Source organism: Scyliorhinus canicula, chromosome 7, assembly GCF_902713615.1.
Source record: "Scyliorhinus canicula chromosome 7, sScyCan1.1, whole genome shotgun sequence".
Lineage (NCBI taxonomy): Eukaryota > Metazoa > Chordata > Chondrichthyes > Carcharhiniformes > Scyliorhinidae > Scyliorhinus > Scyliorhinus canicula.
Window position 1 is genome coordinate 81928939 of NC_052152.1, and position 22289 is coordinate 81951227.

Here is a 22289-nt window from a genome sequence, read left to right on the forward strand (position 1 = left end):
ACAACATAAATTGCAAAAGGACAAAAATATACCCCTGGATATTTTTAACCTATTGATCAGATTTACTAAATGTGCTGGTGTCAGACATCTAGTGAAAGAAGATCAATACTGGGACAGCCTTCATTTTTATTATGCTGATAGGTCATCGAATTTGGACAGCTTGGATTTGTTCCACAATCTTAGAAATATGACTAAATTTAACACAGGCCAGTGCCTTTCTAGCATAGATTCAGTTAGGTATCCCTACAACCACCAAATGCATCCTACCCTTTGCAGGGATCAGTTTTCTGACAACAATATTTTGCTTTCTCATAATATAAAAGTTGTCCAAACTGCCAAGGACTAAGCGTCTTATATTAAATCTGAAGACATAAATTGGGAATGAGCATTAGTGAAAGTTAAGACATTATTTAAATTACAGTCCCTGAAAGCATCATTTAAACTTTAACTACCATTGAAAATGCTGAATCACAGTGAGACACAATGGCATGTTGCTCCATTCATACCATATATTCACAGTTTGTATTAGACATTAGGGTTCATGGTGCCTTAAAACAACAATTAACAATGGGGTACTCTGGGCAGATATAAAATATTCCTCAAAGCAGGCAGAGATCTTCAAACCTTTCCAAATGAAATAGATTAAATTAGTAGTTAAATTAGGAAAACCGTCAACTAGTCTCATCTGATCAGAAACAGTCAAAAAGATTTGCGCTCAGTGAAAATCTGAAAAGTATCACGTTTGGTAAGATAGTTTACTTGGTCTTTAATTTTTAGTTTTGCTGCACACCAAATTAATAGCAACAGTGGCCATATTAATGTGCTACATAAAGCATTGACATTTACTCCAAATATGGTGCTCCATTTTCTTTGACCTGCTTAATGTCAGGCTGTACAAAATAATACAAAACAGCCTCCTACAGTAATACGCAAAAGGAAGATGTTTTAAAAACTGGTTCTTCGTGTTCGCTTAACTGTCAAGTTACCTTCAAATTCTGTACACACTCACTTCCATTCCAAATAAGATGATTATTCAATACTTCAGTGTCTGTCATCATTCTAATCAAGTGCAACTGCCACCTAATGAAATGAACCAGTTTAATAAGCAGTATTAGCAGTATTATAAGCATTACTTTGCATTTCCATACCGACAAGTTAAAATACAGATGCATTTTGGATTTGTAAATTTTCCTGCAGCCTGGAATTTTTTATTAATAGATTTTTAACATAGAACATAGAACATAGAACAGTACAGCACAGAACAGGCCCTTCGGCCCTCAATGTTGTGCCGAGCCATGATCACCCTCCTCAAACCCACGTATCCACCCTATACCCGTAACCCAACAACCCCCCCTTAACCTTACTTTTATTAGGACACTACGGGCAATTTAGCATGGCCAATCCACCTAACCCGCACATCTTTGGACTGTGGGAGGAAACCGGAGCACCCGGAGGAAACCCACGCACACAGGGGGAGGACGTGCAGACTCCACACAGACAGTGACCCAGCCGGGAATCGAACCTGGGACCCTGGAGCTGTGAAGCATTTATGCTAACCACCATGCTACCCTGCTGCCCCCAACGTTTTAAAGTTTTGCTTTTCTCTCCAAACCAGAGAGCTCCTGCCACTAAAATGGCAGACAAGCAATGTGCTCCCACGTCTTTTCCATAGCTGCTCTTAAACCAAGTGCCAGGAAACATGCAAGCACAACGCAAAAATAAATTCATGTTCCTGTTTACTGTCACTTCACGAGAAGGCAACTTTGCTCTTGTTCAGCATTTTCCAACAACTCAATTTGGTCAATCTTTGCTGCATATCAGACACTGAATGCCCTTGTATAAATTTTTTACAAAACTGCTGTAAAGCCTTAGAGTGCAATGATTCAATTGGTTGATGTCATTGCCTGGATGCTTCAAACACCGAGTCATCTGCTGGTACATAGAATAAACATAAGAAATCACAGAAGTGAAAAAGGTAATACTGCTTATTAAACTGGCGGCAGCAACAGACCACGCCTAAATTAACCAGGACTCCATCCAATCCAACCAATTTCTCAACTGAAAGCTCAGTATTAATATTCAATTGTGCCCAAGTATTTATGGAATTCAAAACCTACGTGGATGATATGGAAACTATAGTAAAATTTCAAACAGGAGTGAGGTCAACTTTCATCTGATGAGAGGCACATATTTCCCAAAAGATAATCAAGAACTCTACAATGGAGACACTCATCATAAACAGGATTCATTGCTCTGGTCAAACACCTAAAGTTCCTGCGCCTGGCCTTTAGCTATGTTCAACAGTTGAAATAAGGGATTACCGTTTTTATCTATGAAGGAGCCTTATATAATTAACAAATTATCTTGCCACCAAGGCACTTAAATCACAAATATTTAATGCAGTTTACAGACCACCTTGGATTGAAAGCTAGTGACCCGATTTTAGTAATATGTCAGACATTAAAAAGTGTTTCAAGTCCTCACTTTATTAGCTGACATTAAGTACTGTGGAACAGACACAGGCAGAATAAATTGGATGATTTTCAGCCAGACAGCAAGACAGTACTGTCCAAGAAACTAAGACAGCTGTAGCATTTTATGACAAGCTTTTTGACATAAGTCCAGTAATGAAGTAGAAACAGAAATCAATACAAAGTTCAATTACATGAATGATTGAGTGTGAATAGTTTTATTTATGTTTTAACAAAGGTTTACTGCTTCTCAATGGCTCAGTTTGTAAACCAGGATTCTAGCCTGGTTCTGAACTTTAGCCAAACAGTATAGGAAGATCAAAATAAAAACAGAAAATGCTGGAAACAATGAGTAGGTCTGCATAGAGAGAAACAGATTTAGTGTTCCTTGCCCTGAAAACTGGATTGAACACTTCCCAACAATATCTCTGAAGGGAGGAGGGCATGTTAAATCCAGTGGGTGGCCTGCCACCACTGGCATTTAACCTGAGGTTGAATCAGTAGTATTTGGCTTTTGTAAGAATAGGACAATATCTGGGGTTAATATAGTATGACCACACTAGGGGCATTACAACCAGTTCCAGTACTCATTGGTAAAACAGTGGAAAAAATCATGCTGCCCAATCCAAATAGCCTTCCAATTAACCATATTGTAAACTACTTGCTGAATTGTGTAAATGTTAACAAACAAGATAAGGGAGGGTGGGTGTGTATGTCCTTATGTGTTTTTGCACATTTGTGCACAGGCACAAAGATAGGTTATTGGCATTTGATTTTTTAAAATAAATTTAGATTACCCAATTATTTTTTCCAATTAAGGGGCAATTTAGCGTGGCCAATCCACCTACTCTGCACATTTTTGGGTTGTGGGGGCGAAACCCACGCAGACACAGGGAGAATGTGCACACTCCACATGGACAGTGACCCAGAGCCGGGATTGAACCTGGGACCTCAGCGCTGTGAGGGGGTTGTGCTAACCACTAGGCCACCGTGCTGCCCTATTGGCATTTGATTTGGTGTACCAACACACACTGCCTGGATTCACATAATAACCGAGATGGCCAGTGACGAAGTAAACCAGAACATGGCTCAACAGCATTAGCAGAGGAAAGGAAGTGAGAATATTGAGCAAACAAAACCTTTCAAGCCTCTCTCTTTCAATATTTCTGAACACACTCAAACTATGAAAAAAAAATGTAAGTAGTTCCATTGCTGAAAATGAGTCCATCAGATCAATCAGCATAGAAGACTATGAGGTCTGCATTCCCTCCCAGAGGGGGGGCAACTTGTCCTTCTTGAGATGTCGGTAACCGAGAGGCTCATGCAGCTGTAAAGCATCCAATCACCTCACAGATCCATTAGCACTTAGGACAAGCACGAGACTAGGACATGGACATAAGAACCAAAACAAAACACAGGGTGACAACAAATGTATTCTGTACCGATAGTAAGAGCAATGAATATATTCTTGACTTTAGCTGAAGTCGATACTCAAGCAGTTTTTCATATTCCAGAAAATCCCTAGCACCTGCTGCCTCGGACAAAAATGTTTAAAGCAGTAGCTGTTACAAGTGTTAGAGATTTCCTCAAAAGCCAAGTCCACTTGAAAGGGCTTAAAATATCCTGACAGCCTTTGAAATGCAAATCTTACATTCAATTTCACACAGCAATGCATTGCACTAGCCAGTGATTGACAGTTTACTTACTCCAGAGTCATATACTTGGTGGATTGTTTATCTATCTTTCTCTTCACACTTGAATGCATCTCCATTACCTTGCTTTGATGCGAACCACAATGTTAATAAACACTGTTGCTATGATTAACAGCTTCTCATCACATCAAAAGCAGTTAAGTGCTTTCTGGTGTGAAGAGCAGCAAGTGAAACCACTCATCTCCTTTTGATGTGGTGAGGAGCTGTCAATCATAGCAAGATGGGGGTCTCTGATGGGGGGGTTGGGTTACCCTCATGCTTGTCTGCCCTGAGGGGTGGCCTGGTTTTCTGTGGTGGGTGGGGGTGTGGCACCACTAGACCTGTCAAAAGGGCGGCCTGATTCCCAAATTTCATTGCGGTGAACACAACACCATGCATACTTTTACATGATTAAAGAGAGTGATTCACACCTGGGCACCGCTCCCAACATCAACGTAGACCAATCCCAATTCTCCGCTGACGGGAACACTTATTCTTCCAAACAGAGAATCCTGGCCATAGATTCATAATGTTTTACAGAACAGAAACAGGTCCCTCAGTCCATCATGTCTTTGCCATCCAACAAATACCTATCCTTGCTAATTGTGGCACTAACAATTGCACACAAAAGACTCGATAAGGTACCAGAGAGGCTTTATTACAGTGAGATGCTATTCCTCTGGCTGCAGCTGTAGAATGGCATCTCAGGGAAACTTATGAATATTTATACAGCTCCCTGAGGGCGGAGCTAGCCGGCAGGGGCTTACCAGCAAACCTGTAATACAGGTACTGTCATCCATCCCCTAATGCAGGCACACACATATATACAGTGGTAGAGGTAGAACATAGAACATAGAACAGTACAGCACAGAACAGGCCCTTCGGCCCTCGATGTTGTGCCGAACAATGATCACCCTACTTAAACCCACGTAACCCGTATACCCATAACCCAACAATCCCATTAACCTTACACTACGGGCAATTTAGCATGGCCAATCCACCTAACCCGCACACCTTTGGACTGTGGGAGGAACCGGAGCACCTGGAGGAAACACACGCACACACGGGGAGGACGTGCAGACTCCACACAGACAGTGACCCAGCCGGGAATCGAACCTGGGACCCTGGAGCTGTGAAGCATTGATGCTAACCACCATGCTACCGTGAGGCCCCTTTCATCACACTAATCCCAGTTTCCAGCACTCGGTCCGTAGCCTTGTAAGCTATGGCATTTCAAGTGCTCATCTACAGCTTCCAAAATGTTGTGATGTCCCCACCTCTACCACTCTTTCAGGCTGTGTGTTGCAGTTTCCCAACACCCTCCAGGTGAAAAGGCTTCACCTCAAATCCCCTCTAAATCTCCTACTCATTCCCTTAATCAATGGCCCCTGGTTATTGATGCTTTCACTAAGGGGAAAGGTTTTTTCCTATCTACATTCCTCACAATTTGTACACGATGAAGTCGCCTCTCAGCCTTCTCTGCTCTAATGAAAACAACCCGAACCTATCCAGTCTTTCTTCATAGCTGAAACTTTCCAGCCCAGACAACAACCTGGTGAATCTCCTCTGCACCCATTCTTGTGCAGTCACATCCTTCCTACAGTGTGGCGACCAAAACTGCATACAGTACGCTCACTGTGTCCTATCGAGCTTTTTATCCAGCTCCATCATAACCTCCTTGCTCTTATATTCTATTCCTCGGCTACAGGCAAGTATTTGATATGGCATCTTAATTTACCTGCATTGCTGCCTTCAGGGGTCTTTGGACCGCAAAGTAGTTTTCATCTTCTGTACTTCCTAGTATTCTTGCATCCATTGTGTATTACCTTGCCTTGTTAAACCTCCCAGAATGTATCACCTCAAACTGTTCAGGATTAAATTATATTTGCCACTGTTCTTCCCATCTAACCAGCCAGTCTATATCATCCTGTAAACTAAGACTTTCCCTCCCGCTATTTACCACACCACCAATTTTTGGTTCATTTGCGAACGTATTGATCATACCCCTTACATTCACATCCAGCTCATTCATGTACACTACAAACAGCAAGGGACCCTGCACCAATCCCTGTGGTACACCACTAGACACAGGCGTCCAGTCACAAAGCATTTAACTGTTGCCCTCTGCCTACTAACAACCTTCAACCATTACCCTCTCCCGACAAACAACCTTCAACCATTGTCCTCTGCCTCCTAAACATCTTCACTGTTTTCCACTTTCAGCTTCCGGACTGAATGATTCCCAATTCTCAACAATTTCAACCTCCATCTCAACTCAAGCTCTTTCCCCTCCAAACTAATTGCACTCTTATCCCTATTCTTTTTCCTCCATATGAATTCCATGAGCCATATTCACAAGCACCCCCTTAACATCACCGTCTCATGCAGACGTCTACCTCCAGTTGTTATCACAGATAAGGCACTCCTGATAACTTTCTTGTAATCACTCTTCAACCACACTTTTCTTCTCACTCCCAAATCTACTTTTTTCTTTGACAGATGCATGGAGCAATCTCCTCCCCAAGTCACAGACAATCAAGCCTGGAAAATACCAAATATCCAGCCTTTGGCTCATCTTATGATCCCCAGAGAACAATTTACCTTGAAAAATATATTTGAATTTCGAATGACTGACTGGAATGATCACACAACAAGATTTAAAATTTTAAGATGTTTACTGCAACAAAACAAACTAAAAGCATGATTGCTTAAACACTATTAAGCAATGTATACTTTATAGAAAATAAATTTCCCATTTTCTTGTAATATCTTGTTATACATTATGTTGTCTCTCAGTGGAAACTATTCTCCAGGAAGCAGTCCAAATTTATGCCCAGTGACAAAGTTAATTGATGAGGGAAGGGCTGTAGATGTCATATACATGGACTTCAGTAAGGTGTTTGATAAAGTTTCCCATGGCAGGTTGATGGAAAAAGTGAAGTTGTATGGGGTTCAGGGTGTACTAACTAGATGGATAAAGAACTGACTGGGCAACAGGAGACAGAGAGTAATGGTGGAAGGAAGTGTTTCAAAATGGAGAAAGGTGACTAGTGGTGTTCCACAGGGATCCGTGCTCGGACCACTGTTGTTTGTGAAATGATCTGGACAAAGGTATAGGTGGTCTGATTAGCAAGTTTGCAGATGTTACTAAGATTGGTGGAATTGCAGATAGCGAGGAGGACTGTCAGAGAATACAGCAAAATATAGATAGATTGGAGAGTTGGGCAGAGAAATGGCACTTATCGTGCAATCTAGGCAAATGCGAGGTGATGCATTTTGGAAGATCTAATTAAGAGCAGACTATGCGGTCAATGGAAGAGTCCTGGGGAAAATTAATGTACAGAGAGATCTGGGAGTTCAAGTCCATTGTACCCTGAAGGTGGCAACGCAGGTCGATAGAGTGGTCAAGAAGGCATACAGCATGCTTGCCTTCATCGGATGGGGTATTGAGTACAAGAGTCGGCAGGTCATGTTACAGTTGTATATGACTTTGGTTAGGCCACATTTGGAATACTGCGTGCAGTTCTGGTCGCCACATTACCAGAAGGATGTGGATGCTTTAGAGAGGGTGCAGAGGAGGTTCACCAGGATGTTGCCTGGTATGGAGGGTGCTAGCTATGAAGAAAGGTTGAGTAAATTAGGATTGTTTTCGTTGGAAAGATGGAGGTTGAGGGGGGACCTGATTGAGGTCTACAAAATTATGAGAGGTATGGACAGGGTGGATAGCAACAAGCTTTTTCCAAGAGTGGGGGTGTCAATTACAAGGGGTCACGATTTCAAGGTGAGAGGGGGAAAGTTTAAGGGAGATGTGCGTGGAAAGTTTTTTTATGCAAAGGGTGGTGGGTGCCTGGAACGCTTTGCCATCGGAGGTGGGTAGAGGCGGGCACGATAGCATCATTTAAGAAGCATCTAGATAGACATATGAACGGGCGGGGAACAGAGGGAAGTAGATCGTTGGAAAATAGGCGACAGGTTTAGATAAAGGATCTGGATCGGCGCAGGCTGGGAGGGCCAAAGGGCCTGTTCCTGTGCTGTAATTTTCTTTGTTCTTAGTTACAAAACTTTAAATGTTTGTTTTTTGTGTCACCTAATTATTCCTTTTTCTATGGTCCGCAATTTCCTGGCTCCCCAGCATTTGGGAGGTATCCCAAAAATGCACTGGGAAATCTCTCCGAGGTTCCCAAGTAAAGGTTTGAATCAAAATTTTCGAGAACACTAACTCCTCCTGGATAATGGAGTTGCGCTGGGAACCATCCAACAAAGTGATTTAAATCGCTAACTTCAGATGGTTCTGCCACTGTTACGCTAATAGTGAGAAGAAAGAAAAGCATTTCCAACTTCAGTAATTTTAACACCAGGCTGAGCCCCGCTTGGAACACCTCCCACAGTCCTGAACCATGCAGAGTTCCCCCCTACCACTAAGAACTCCCACCTTGGTACCCTCTACTTTTTCCATCCCGCTCCGCAACTTTTTTAGTTGCACCTTCACAAGATTCACAGGATTAAGGTCCGGGGATGAATAAATTCCATTATGGAAATTGGCTGGAGAAGTTAGGAATGTTTTTGTTCAAGAAAATGATTGGCTGAGAGGAGATCTGATAAACATATTCAAAGACATGAGGGGTCTGGGAAGAATAGAACAGGAGAAACTGTTCTTACTCGTGAAAATGTGGACAATGAAAAGGGACAGTTATTTGTCAAGGATGAATGTGCAGGGTTATGGGGAGGAGATTGAAGTGAATAGTTCGGAGAGCCGGTGCAATGGGTCACATGGCCTCCTTCTGCACTCCAACAATTCCGTGACCATTATGTTAAAATAAAATTCAAGGTGACATATTCATGGTCACTTGAGTGGAACGTCATGCCCTCCCCCCCCCCCCCGACCCGACCCCCTCCTCCCCCCCCGACCCCCCCCGCCCTCCCCCCCCCTCCCCCCTCCGACCCCCCCCCTCCCCCCTCCCCCCGACCCCCCCCCCGACACCCCCCCCCGACCCCCCCCCCCGAGACCCCCCCCCCGACCCCCCCCCCCTCCGACCCCCCCCCCCCCCGAGACCCCCCCCCCCCCGACCCCCCCCCCCCCCCCCGACCCCCCCCCCCCGTAGGAAGGCAGCCAGAATGCAACCTGCTGGATCTACGAGTGCACACCTCCCCACCGCACTGTCACCCCCACCTTCAAACTTGTCAACAGGAGAATGCAAGACCAAGCCCACACTTTCTAAGCACCATCAATAAAGACTGGGTTCTTTCATTTTACTCTTGATTATAATGAGGTCAATCTGGAAGGTTCTGGGGCGATTTGCTGTTGCAACTTCTTTCAGTGGAGCTGGGCTACAATATTGAAAATTCCGCAAGTGAGCACTGAAGTTAAATATTATTGACTGCATTTTGCTCAAAGCATGCCATTTTAATCATCTGTCACTGAGCTGGGTTATACCACTAGTTCTACAAGTTACTTAAATAATGTGCATTAAAAAAAAAAATAACTCCCCCCCCCCCCCCCCAGGCCCTCTTCACTTGCCAATTCTAAGCTGTGATATTAAAAACTAAAATGTACTTACTCACCCAAAGAAAGCCATAAAGCTAAAAGTTTTCAATATTTGAGACATATTATTAAAATGTCCTCAAAACCACTTTGAAACTCATTATCATTTAAAATGTAATAATCTTTTCACCTGTATTTAGGTTGTTTTTGGTCCATATCTTTTAGGCTTTTGGTATGAAATCTCCCCGTTTCAACGTGGTCCAATATGAAATGAGTTTAGCTAATCAAAACCAAACCATCCGTGCAGAATACCAAAGTTCAATATTGTTGATAATTTGGTAGCAAATCTCAATCTCGTTCAAAAGCTGTAACATGGGGTGGAGGAGGGAAATAAAAAAGGTGTTTTTCTTGAGGCAAACACCACTGTGAAGTAAGAAGTGGAGGAGCGTTACCCTGTATCTCATTATGCCCATCTTTCCTGAATATGCTTTATGTCAAAAGTTTGGGAAATTGAAATTGATAAGATGTCCCATTGCCAAGCAGAGACGTCCTTAACTATGGCAAGGATAAAAAGAATAGGAAAACAAATTGCTTTTACAGCCATGAAGGGGTATAAAGGTAGTGTAGCCACCTGGGGTGGCCACTGCCCAACACAAAATGGAAGATTGCAAGGAATGCAGGGAAAATGGACATGTTGTAAAGCAAACAGCTTGCAAAACGATTGTATATTGGGACGACTGCAGAAACCAGTTTTGACTGTTGCAGAAACCAGACAGCACTGTGAAAAGAAACCAGTTAACATACTAATGAGGCGATACCGGATGATCCCCAGATACAATGGAAACAAGTTAAACACAGATCGATACATTCTATGGAAGGCCAGACCCTTTGGAGCCAGAGAAGCCTAAAACAATAAGTCCCAAGAACCGCCCCAGCGACCGAGGAACTGCCCCATGATTGGGGGGTTCAAACATAATCGATTGGGAAGAGACCCAATCGATTCCAAGCAGGTAAGGGAGTCCACCCAAAAGGGCGCGGACCCCCTGGGACCTATAAAAGAAAGGTCCCACACATGGTTCAGTCTCCTGTCTCCTGGCTCCTGTCTCCTGATCCAGCCTTCGGACAGCAGCCACCAACAAGTAAGTGCCTCCCAACGACCGCTACCAGCGATAGGCACTCCTGACTCCCTTTTTAATTAATACCAACCTGAAGTCTGCAGAACAGAGCAGAGCAAGAGGCCTTGTTCCCTGACCCAGCAGTTCCTTCGAGATAAGTATTAGTTGTTTAGCGGTAGGAGTAAGTTTAATCCTTTTAGCGTGTGCATGGGTAGTTATTATAATTGTATTATAATAAACTCTAGTTGTTTGGACTTACTAATTGGTGTACGGTTTTATTGCTTTGAACTTCACCTTGAAGCTTGTGGCGGTGTCTTAATGGCACCTGACGACTCCAGAGCATAGAACAAGAAACAGAGCCAAATTGAGTGTTAAGCACACTCACCCAGAACGACCAACAGTAGCCAGAGAGGACATGAGACAAAAAAAAGGTACATTCTCCAGATTGATAATCATGATATTTACAGATGTAAAACTGCAGGTATTCTCTGTTCCTTTAGTGATTCTATTCTAAGAACGAAAGGCATGGAACAAAATTATGGCTTCTTTGTGCACAGGTTAATGAGCAAATAGGCATCCACTTGCAATTCTTGTTGAGATAAGTTTGGATGTTGTACATCAGAAAATCAAATTGGCTGATGCAATAGCAAAGTATATATTTTTCTTTTGAACTGACAAAAGTACACATGGAGCTCAAAATCTTCAAAATTTAATTAAAAAAAGACTCCCTGCACAGGCACATTTATGTCCTTGTCTCAATCAAATTCCTCAAACAATGTGGTGTCCTCTTACCTTTCCAAATTGTGCATTTATCCATTTTGTGAATGTTTTCTTTTGAACATCTTCTCTTTCATCTGCAAATTTAGAATTAAAAGCATTCTTTAGTAACATAGGTTTAAAACCTTTATTTCATCGTTGCATGTAAAATGATGGATTTCACAACTCAAATAAAATTGTGGACAATTTCTATCAGAACACTTTCTGTTTCTCTTGGCGATGGTGAAAGCTAATTGGTGAAATATCATATACATGTCCACCCCTCTAATTCGGAAAGGATCAAATAAGCCTTGATAATACATTAACGTAGAACTACATATGTTTTAAGTCTAAAACAACAAAGAAGTGATGGAAGTTGCAGGTCACTCAATCAGCAAAGAGAGAATACATATGATGGGTGCGTGATCTTCCCCACTATCTTTACAGATACTGACTGATTAGCTGTGTATTTGTAAGATTTTCTATTACTGATATCATTCCCTCACTCTATACCATCAAAGAGTATGGATCTATGCCCAGCACACAGTCATACTCACTGATAGGGATCAAATGTATGTGTCGCCACCTCTTCTCTCCCCCAGAAAACAGGAGTATGAAGATGGTGAAAAGCAAAAGTGTGAGAAAGACATTGAGTATATATGTAAAGATTCATTTTGCCTATTTTTCCTCCCATGCACATGGGCAGATTAAGAGGCAACTTCAATTTAAAAGAAAAACTCTGGAAAATCACAATTTTTTTTTCAGTTCATGGCTAAAAGACTGAACGTATCCAAATTCGGGTAAACTTGACTTGTAAATCTATTCTATAATCCATGGCTTGAGCCAAATTCAAAATGAAAAAGAAATAGCAGATAACTGGGAATATTCCTGTTCTTAAGTATTGAAGCTTTATCAATTTTAGGCATCAGCTTGAAATTGCCTCTTCAAAACTCCACACACTGTCCCAGTTTCACTTCATACTACATACCAAGGTCACTTCTCCCAAACAATTATCCACTGCCATGAGTTGCTCTCATTTATCCGAACGCTGCTCTACCAAAAACAATGATGGACCAAGCTTTTGAAGCTTTTATGTTTTCATTTTAAAGAGTACCCCTGAGTTCAACATATGTTTCAAACCCTGCCTGAAATTCCTCCCTTTCCCCAACTAATTCTAAGTGTAATACCAATTTAAAAACATTTATTTCCCCTTTCCTTAAATAGTAAAATAATGGACAGCCACATCACACTCTTGCACAGAGTGTGTCACTTCTATGGAGTTAACATTTCAGGTTGATGAACATAGAACATAGAACATAGAACAGTACAGCACAGAACAGGCCCTTCGGCCCTCAATGTTGTGCCGAGCCATGATCACCCTACTCAAACCCACGTATCCACCCTATACCCGTAACCCAACAACCCCCCCCCCCCTTAACCTTACTTTTTTAGTAGGACACTACGGGCAATTTAGCATGGCCAATCCACCTAACCCGCACATCTTTGGACTGTGGGAGGAAACCGGAGCACCCGGAGAAAACCCACGCACACAGGGGGAGGACGTGCAGACTCCACACAGACAGTGACCCAGCCGGGAATCGAACCTGGGACCCTGGAGCTGTGAAGCATTTATGCTAACCACCATGCTACCCTGCTGCCCCAAACTTTCATCATAATTCCCATCTCATGACTTAAGAAAAGAAGGCACCAACCTGAAACATTAATCTGTTTCTTTCTCCACAGATGTTGCCAGACATACTGAATAATTCCAGCATCTTTTATTTTAACTTGTTCACCGAATGGTTGCCTTTGCTGGACTGTCTCTCTCAATCTATCCTATAGCCAGGGTTAACTTGGCTCAGAATACCAATAAACAGAAGCAGATGGATTGGGCCTGCACTCACACAGCATACTTTTTATCTCATATTCAAAATGCAATAAAATACTTTTTACTGAGTGATAATGAAAATACTTCATTCATATGCAATCTATTTGGCCTGAGAAGATGGTGACTAATTATTTTCAAAAGGGCATTTTTAGTGAATCACATACCTGATATTCCAACTTGGATAAGACCAGTTAAATATAGGAAAGAGATCATTGTCTTTAGTCCCATTATAAATGGATTCCATCTCCATTGACCCCACATTCTCTTCATCTATTTCTACTTCTTTGTATCAGTTAGCCGATTATCTGCTGTAATACTCATCTGTGCCAAAACCCTCATTTATACCTATGTCACCTCGAGATTCAACCATGTCTTCTGGACAGTTTTGTACCCCCTGCCCTCAGTAAATTTAAGCTCATCCAGACCTCAGCTGCCCTATCCTTTCATGCACAAGGCCCATTCATATGCCACCCTCATCCTCAGTATTCTAATTCCTTGACCTTCAATTTAAGACTCTCAGTGTCATCTTTAAAATTCTTTCATTTCCTCATCCCTCCTGATCTCTTATCTCCTTCAGCCCTACAGTTCACCTCCCCACTGCTCACCCTGCCAGACTCTCTTTCCTGATTCTGACATCTGCCTTCCTTTCACACCATGATTGGTGGTTGCAATTTCAATAAGTTCTGGAATTGCTTTCTTTGTTTCAAATAGATTTAGAGGACCCAATTTTTTTTTTCAAATTAAGGGGCAATATGGCATGGCCAATCCACCTATCCTGTGCATCCTTAAGCTTGTGGGGGTGAGACCCACGCAGACACAGGGAGAATGTGCAAACTCCACATGGACAGTGACCCGGGGCCGGGATCGAACCCAGGTCCTGGGCACTGAGGCAACAGTGTTGACCATTGCGCCACCTTGACACCTCTGGAATTGCTTTCTATATCTTTCTCTGTCCTTGAAACCCACCTTGCTGAGTGACGTTTGAACATACAATTTTTTTTAGCTTGCACCCATTTTCTTCTCTACCACTTCATGGAATTTTAATCTGCATTAAAAACAAGCTGTACTTATTAGAATGAGAAAGAATCTGGGCCTGTACTCTTTCATCCTAGTGGATAATAACGTAGAATACCTACTGGGGAGGGCTAACTAAAGCATTTAGCACGAATGTTGCTGCGTTGCTACAAACAGAAAGGGACATTTTAGGGGGTAGGTTAAATAGTTTTGCGATTATTCGGGCCTATTCCTGTTTCTAAAAGTTATGATCCATTTAACGCATTCCGCTGAAATCTGCCCTCAAAAAGCAGGCAATAAAATATTTCCTGTTTTAAGATTTTCTGCAGCTTTAAATGTACTGAATCCTTACTACCGGTTTAATATTCTGAACTGAAAACTTAATTCTATCAATAATGCAGAGATAATAAAAAAAGTTTATAATTTTTTCTTTTGTGGAAGCTGTTTGTCATGCCTTCTGTATTGATTTGGGACCAGTGGCAGAGCTGAGTGAGTTAGGGTTTTCATTTGCACTGTTGTGGGATGAAGGTGTGCATGTTTAGATTTTGGGGTTTTTCTGTCGGGCAACGGGCAATTGTGTGGGGATTGTTTGATGTTGGACTATGTTTGAATGAGCCCACCCCGGGAGACTATCCGGCACCAGGGATGGGCGGCTAGCTCACGGAAGCGCAGTGGAAGGTGTGCATATGTTCGGTTTATCAAAGGGGTTGGGTTACAAAGTGCTGTTACTGGGAGGGAGGGGGGGAAATGTTCTGCTGACGAGGGAGGGACTTGGGCCAAGGGACAGTGAGGAGGTTGGGGGCAGAGGCTGCCTGGGGGCGGGCCGGTGGAGGCACGGTGCATGGGCTGGAGGCAGGCCCAAAAAAGAGGATGGCTAATCAGCGAAGGATGGGGGCCAATGAGACCCCAGCTAGGCTGATCACCTGGAATGTTCGAGGGTTAAATGGGTCGGTCAAGAGGGCACACGTGTTCACAAATCTTAGGGGACTGAAGGCAGGCGTGGTAATGTTGCAGGAGACACACCTCAGAGTAACTGACCAGATTAGATTGAGCAAAGACTGGATCAGTCAGATCTTTCACTCAGAACTGGATTCAAAGACTAGAGAGGTCGCGGTCCTGATCAATAAGCGGGTGGTGTTTGAGGCGGGTAGAATAATTTCGGATGTGGGAGGTTGGTACATTGTGGTCAGTGGGAAACTGGAGGGGGTGCAGGTGGTATTAGTAAATGTGTATGTGCCAAATTGGGATGATGTGGAGTTTCTAAAGAGGATTCTCGGGAAGATACCGGATGTGGACTTGCACAGGTTGGTCAAGGGAGGGGGCTTCAATACAGTTATTGACCCTGGCTTGGACCAGTCAAGCAAGAGAACGGGCAGGGTGCCAGCAATGGCAAAGGAACTAAAAGGGTTCATGGAGCAGATGGGGGGGGGGGGGGGGGGGAAGGTGGATCCATGGAGATTTGGGCAGCCAAGGGTGAAGGAGCTCTCCTTCTACTATCACGTATATAAAGTGTACTCCCGGACCGATTTCTTCATTTTGAGCTGGGCCTTCCTGGCAGGGGTGGTGGACACGGGGTACTCGGTGATCACAATCTCAGACCATGCTCCGTACTGGATTGACCTGCAAGCCAGTAAAGACAGCAACCAGCGCCCGCACTGGAGGTTAGATGTGGGACTTATGGCTGTTGAAGGGGTGTGCGAGCGGCTGAGGAAATGTATTCAGAACTACCTGCAGATCAACGACAGGCAAAATTTCAGCAGCGATGGTCTGGGAAGCACTGAAGGTGGTCAGAGGGGAGCTGCTCTCAATACGGGCCCATAGGGAGAAGGTGAACAGGGCAGAAATGGACCGACTGGTTAAGGAGAGACTACAGATCGACAGGAGGTGTGCAGAGACCCCAGAGGCAGAGCTTTTATGGGAACGGTGGAGGCTACAGGCGGAGTTCAGCTTGTTAACCACAGGAAGGGCAGTGGAGCAAGTGTGAAAGGTGATGGGGGCGATCTATGAGTATGGAGGCAAGGCCAGCAGAATGTTTGTACAGCAGCTTAGAAAGAGGGAGGCAGCCAGGGAGATAGGGAAAGTAAGGGAAAGTAAAGGACAGAGATGGGAACCTGGTTGGAGATTCAGCAGGGGTGAATAAGGCGTTCAGGGATTTCTACAGTAGGCTGTAGAAGTTGGAACCCCCTACGGGGCCGGAGGATATGAGGCACTTCTTGTGGGGGCAGAATTTCCCAAAGGTGAACGGGGAGCTGGCAGAAGGGCTGGGGGCCCCGATTGGGTTGGAAGAGATAGTGGAGGGTCTGAAGGCCATGCAGGTGGGTAAAGCCCTGGGGCCGGATGGGTCCCAGTGGAGTTTTATAAAAAGTTATCTGGGATATTGGGGCCGGTGTTGATGAGGATGTTCAATGAGGCAAGGGAAAGAGGGATGCAGCCCCCGATGATGTCACAGGCCACGATTTTGCTGATTCTGAAGCAGGACAAGAACCCGGAGCTGTGTGGGTCCTACAGGCCGATATCCCTGTTGAATGCGGACACCAAACTGCTGGTGAAAATTTTGTACTCCAGGATTGAGGATTGTTTTCCGGTCGTTATTCGGGAGGTCCAGACGGGGTTTGTTAAGGGTAGGCAGTTGGTGGCCAATGTAAGAAGGTTGTTAAATGTGATCATGATGTCCCCGGAAGGTAGGGATTTGGAGGCAGTGACCGCAATGGATGCAGAAAAGGCTTTCGATTGGGGAGAATGAGATTATCTCTGGGAGATACTGGGATGGTTCAGATTTGGGCGGGGCTTTATTGACTGGGTCAGTTTGCTGTCTCAGGCTCCAGTGACAAGTCTACGGACGGATAGAACAACATCGGATTATTTTCGACTGCACTGGGGGACGAGACAGGGATGCCCCCTCTCCGCACTGTTGTTCGCGCTAACTATAGAGCCGTTGGAAATTGCTCTGAGAGCCTCAAGGGGCTGGAAAGGGCTGTTCGGGGGGAGGTGGAGCACAGAGCCTCGGTCTATGCATATGACTTGCTTCTGTATGCATTGGACCCATCAGAGGGGATGGAAGAAATCATGAGAATTCTCGGGGAATTTAGCCGGTTTTCGGGTATGAGCTAAATGTGGGGAAAAGTGAGATGTTTGCGGTCCAGGCAAGGGGACAGGAGAGGCGATTGGGGAGCTGCCATTTAGATTAGTAGGGGGAAGCTTTAGGCACCTAGCCATTCAAGTGGCACGGGAATGGGACCGGCTGCATAAATTAAATCTGGTCCGGCCCGTAGACCAAATGAAGGATGATTTTCGGAGATGGGACGCGCTTCCGTTGTCATTAGCTGAGAGGGTGCAGACGGTGAAGATGACGGTCCTCCCGAGATTCTTGTTCGTATTTCAATATCTCCCCATCTTTATTTCACAGTCCTTTTTTAAAGGGATCAACAAAGTGATCTTTGGCTTTGTTTGGGCGGGCAAGACCCCACAGATAAGGAAGGTAAAGCCTGAGTGGAGTCGGGGAGAGGGCGGACTGGTGCTGCCAAATTTTAGTAACTATTATTGGGTGGCGAATATAGCAATGATCAGGAAGTAGATGGTGGGGGAGGGGTCGACATGGGAGCTTATGGAGGCGGCTTCATGCAAGGGTTTGAGGGCGTTGTTAACTGCGCCTCTGCCGTTCCCGCCGGCACGGTACTCCACCTGCCCCGTGGTGGTGGCGGCCCTGAGAGTCTGGTGGCAATGGAGGAGACATGTGGGAGCAGAGGGAGCATCGGTCTGGTCCCCAATCTGTAATAATCACTGGTTTGCCACGGGAGGTATGGTGGGGTGTTCCGGTTATGAAATGAAATGAAATGAAAATCGCTTATTGTCACGAGTAGGCTTCAATGAAGTTACTGTGAAAAGCACCTAGTCGCCACATTCCGGCGCCTGTCCGGGGAGGCTGGTACGGGTTATGGCGGAGAGCGGGTATTGAGAGGATGGGGGATATGTTTATAGAGGGGAGCTTTCTGAGTATGAGGGCGCTGGAGGAGAAGTTTGGGATGGCAGGGGGGAACAAATTCAGGTATCTGCAGCTGCGGGACTTCCTACGTAAAGAGGTGTCTACCTTCCCGCTCCTCCCGCAAAGGGGGATTCAGGACAGGGTAGTTTCCAGAGGGTGGGTAGGAGAAGGGAGTGTCTCGGACATTTACAAGGAACTTATGGGGTCAGAGGAGACGCAGACCGAGGAGCTGAAGTACAAGTGGGAGGAGGAGCTGGGAGGAGAGATAGAGGATGGTCTGTGGGCGGACGCGTTGAGTACAGCCAACGTGTCCACAACATGTGCCAGGCTCAGCCTGATACAATTTACGATGTATCTTACATCTTACATGACAGTGGTCCGGATGAGCAGATTCTTTGGGGTGGAAGACAGGTGCGCAAAATGTACAGGAGGACCAGCGAACCGTGTCCACATGTTCTGGGCATGTCCGAACTGAGAGGACTTTGGCAGGGGTTTGCAGCTGTCATGTCCACTGTGTTAAAAACAAGGGTGGCGCTGAGTCCACAGGTGGAGACCCGGGAATCTAGGAGGAGAAAGAGGCAGACGTTCTGCTTTTGCATCCCTGGTAGCGCGGAGACGGATACTATAAGCTTGGAGGGACTCAACTCCCCCGAAGTCGGAGACCTGGCTATCAGACATGGCTAGCTTTCTATGTTTGGAGAAAATCAAGTTCGCCTTGACAGGATCACTGTTAGTGTTCGCCAGGAGGTCGCAACAGTTTGTTGACTTCTTCGCGGAAAATTAATCATCAGCAGAAGGGGGGGGGGGGTTTGTTTAGCTTAGAGTAAGGGGTTAATAACGGTGGGACCTGTAATGGAGGGAAATGGCTTTTGCACTATGTTTATAGTTTCATGCACATTGTTTATTGCGTTGTTGTTATAATACCAAAAAATACCTCAATAAAATGTTTATTAAAAAAAAATAATGCAGAGATAATGATAAAGCAACATAATGCTCTGTTCAAAAGCTCCTGCAATAGTGCTTTCTTTCAATGTGCAATGTGTCTGAAGCAATCAAAACAAAAATGCCACCTTTTCTAACTTTAATAATGCATAAAATGTAGGTAAAAGGCATGCTGTATTCAGTAAGAGCTTTGTAATAATGGACCTTGTAGATTTACATATTGGTATTTTGAAAAGAGTGAACCAAATAGTTTCCTTGATGTCATCTAACAATGTTCATTTCTTTTGCATTGTGGAAACAATAAATTTATAATGTATCATTAAAACATCAATTTTCATACCTGAAAACTGGTACAATTTAAACTACCTGATTAAATTAGAAGTGCCGGTTCTAAAGACGCTTTAAAACATAAATGGTCGGATGTGCACAAGTGCACTTAATGACAAACGTTATTACAAGAGATGAAATAATTATGAATTCTTATATGTTTGCCTTTAATTCTGGCAAAAATTGCTGTGCTTTGAAAGAAAACACACTGTGCATAAAAAAGTAAGAAAAGTAATTGTTGACTGCTTTGTAAGGATTGATGGAATATACACAATATTTATTCAATGGGAAGGAGAATGTACAAGCCACTTTTCTGTGATTACACTGCTTATTAAATTGAATAATCATTGCCCAATCCTTACTATTCACTATCTTAAATTTCTCCCAGTTTCTTCTCAAGGTGTTAAATTCACACAATTCCTATTCCTTCATGCATGATCCAAAATCCAACTGATGGTTGGGTATTTGAACACAAGGCAGATAATTGCTGAGCCAAATCTGGTTCCTACCTAACTTGCAGACATGTACCCTTTGCAGCAGGACTCAATGGATTATGCTCAAACTGGATGGCCCTGGCTGTAATAAGCAAACACTGCACAGAATGGTGTAAAAGTTAGGAGCAGGACATGTTATTCATTATCGCAGCAATGCTGATTCTTTCTTTGCAGCATGATAATTGGTGTACAGTTCACTTTCGCTACATTAACTAAAATATAATCAATTGAATTGACATTTTTAATTAGAACACTGCAAAGAGCAAAAAGAACATCAAAATGAATTATTTTGCCACTTTTCATAGATAATTACTAAATTGCTGTCATGTACAGTTTGGTCGTATGAAATTCATGAACATTTAAATTATCGCAAAGTTCCGATTTAAAAAAAAGATCACGTACAATTTATACAGCAAATGAAAGGTTCTTGGTAAGGCAAGATGCCTTAAAGAGTGATGTTCCATTTTTTTCAAGTATATTAGTACAATATAAACAGCCATCCAGATACAAATTTATGCACTGTCATTATTTGCACAGTCACGTCAAAAGTAATTACTCTAATTTGGGTCTTGATAGGGCAGACAAAGGGAGGAACATTTCCTCTCCTGTTTACTCAATCATTTTCCAATCATAGCTACAACTATCATTTTCAATAAGCTCATATTGCACTTGCAACCCTATGTAACACCAATACCTAGGGGACAATTTAACCTAATCTGCCCATCAGAAAACTGGTGGAATCAGATAGAACACCAGATATAACACCAGTTTGAACCCCCCCCCCCCCCCCGCTCAATATTACAAATGGAGATAATATTTAAATCAATGAGTTTTGATGTATGTGCCAAGTAAAGAAATGAAAGACAAGCAATAGATAATGATAGTGGCTTGCTTAGCATTTTACTAATGATACAGGTACTGGGAACTGTGTCAGTTCAGAAGTTCTTAGCTATTACCATTTAATTGGGGTGGCATGGTGGCCCAGTGGTTAGCACTGCCTGCCTCACAGCACCAGGGACTCAGGTTCAATTCTGCCCTCGGGTGACTGTGTGGAATTTGTACTTTCTCTCCATGTCTGCATGGGTTTCCTCCAGGTGCTTCGGTTTCTTCCCACAGTCCAAAGATGTGCAGGTTTGGTGGATTGGCCATGTTAAATTGCCCCTTAGTGTGCAAATGGTTAGTGGGGTTACTGGGGATAGTGTTGAGGCATGGGCCTAGGTAGGGTACTCTTTCCGAGAGTTAACGCAGACTCGATGGGCCGAATGGCCTCCATCTACACTGTTGAGATTCTATTCAATGATTCTAATTGGGGCAGATCAGAAAATGCATTTTTTTTTTTATTTAGAGGTAAAAGCATGGTGCCCAGCCAAATGGCCCCCTCTCTCTTCACGGTTTAAGTGTCAGCCTTGTAATTTCACCATGTAGGAGATTCCGACTGCAAAGCTCTCAATTTCCTTTGGTGCAACAACTTGTGAAATACATATGCATGAATATGCATAAGTTATAGTGTGACATGGAAAGTTCCTATTACCCATTGTACGCTCATTTACATTTCAGTTTTAGGGCTGCCAACAAAGCCTGATTGCTCGAGAGTCTTCCAGAATGGAGCACTGATCTCCCCAGCACGACTACTCATAGCCTGGGAGATCTTTATGCTTTCCATTACCTCCGGGCCCATTGCCAATGTGCACCACTCCCCTAATCCGTGGTCCCAAATCCCAACACTAACCACTGTTGCTGCAGAGAACGCTCTGACCCAGTGACGTCACCCGACCACAACTACTGAGCTGGGCATGTCTGATGTGCTGGAACAGTCAGGTGGAGACTAAACAGTCTGCACGACGAGGAAATCGGCTTCATAGAGAGGGGTGACTGAGGGGAACAACTGGGGAAGGACGAGGATGGAATAGGGAATTTGGGCACTACACAGAATATGCTTACTGAAAAAACCAATGGGAAAGAGAATTAAGGGCTATTCAACAATGGGATCCTTCTTCATTCGCCACGTATGGTGTAGAGGCAGCTGTCCGCGACATTTTTCAAATCTCACAAAAGCCTTTTACTCTCACTTGTGTAGGCTTATGGAGTAGCTTCCTCAATTTTGACTGCCCTCAGATATTTGTCCCT

General features: G+C 43.9%; 1 protein-coding gene across 10 annotated transcripts in view; it reads right to left on the reverse strand.

Annotated features, from left to right (window-relative positions):
* Positions 1–22289, reverse strand: part of dmd (dystrophin) — a 2667466-nt gene that overhangs the window by 2097587 nt on the left and 547590 nt on the right. For all 10 annotated transcript variants that reach the window (XM_038802261.1, XM_038802266.1, XM_038802267.1 and 7 more), the window contains exon 2: positions 11552–11613. In XM_038802261.1, the coding sequence (XP_038658189.1) occupies positions 11552–11613 (62 nt within the window). The remainder of the gene's footprint in view (positions 1–11551; positions 11614–22289) is intronic.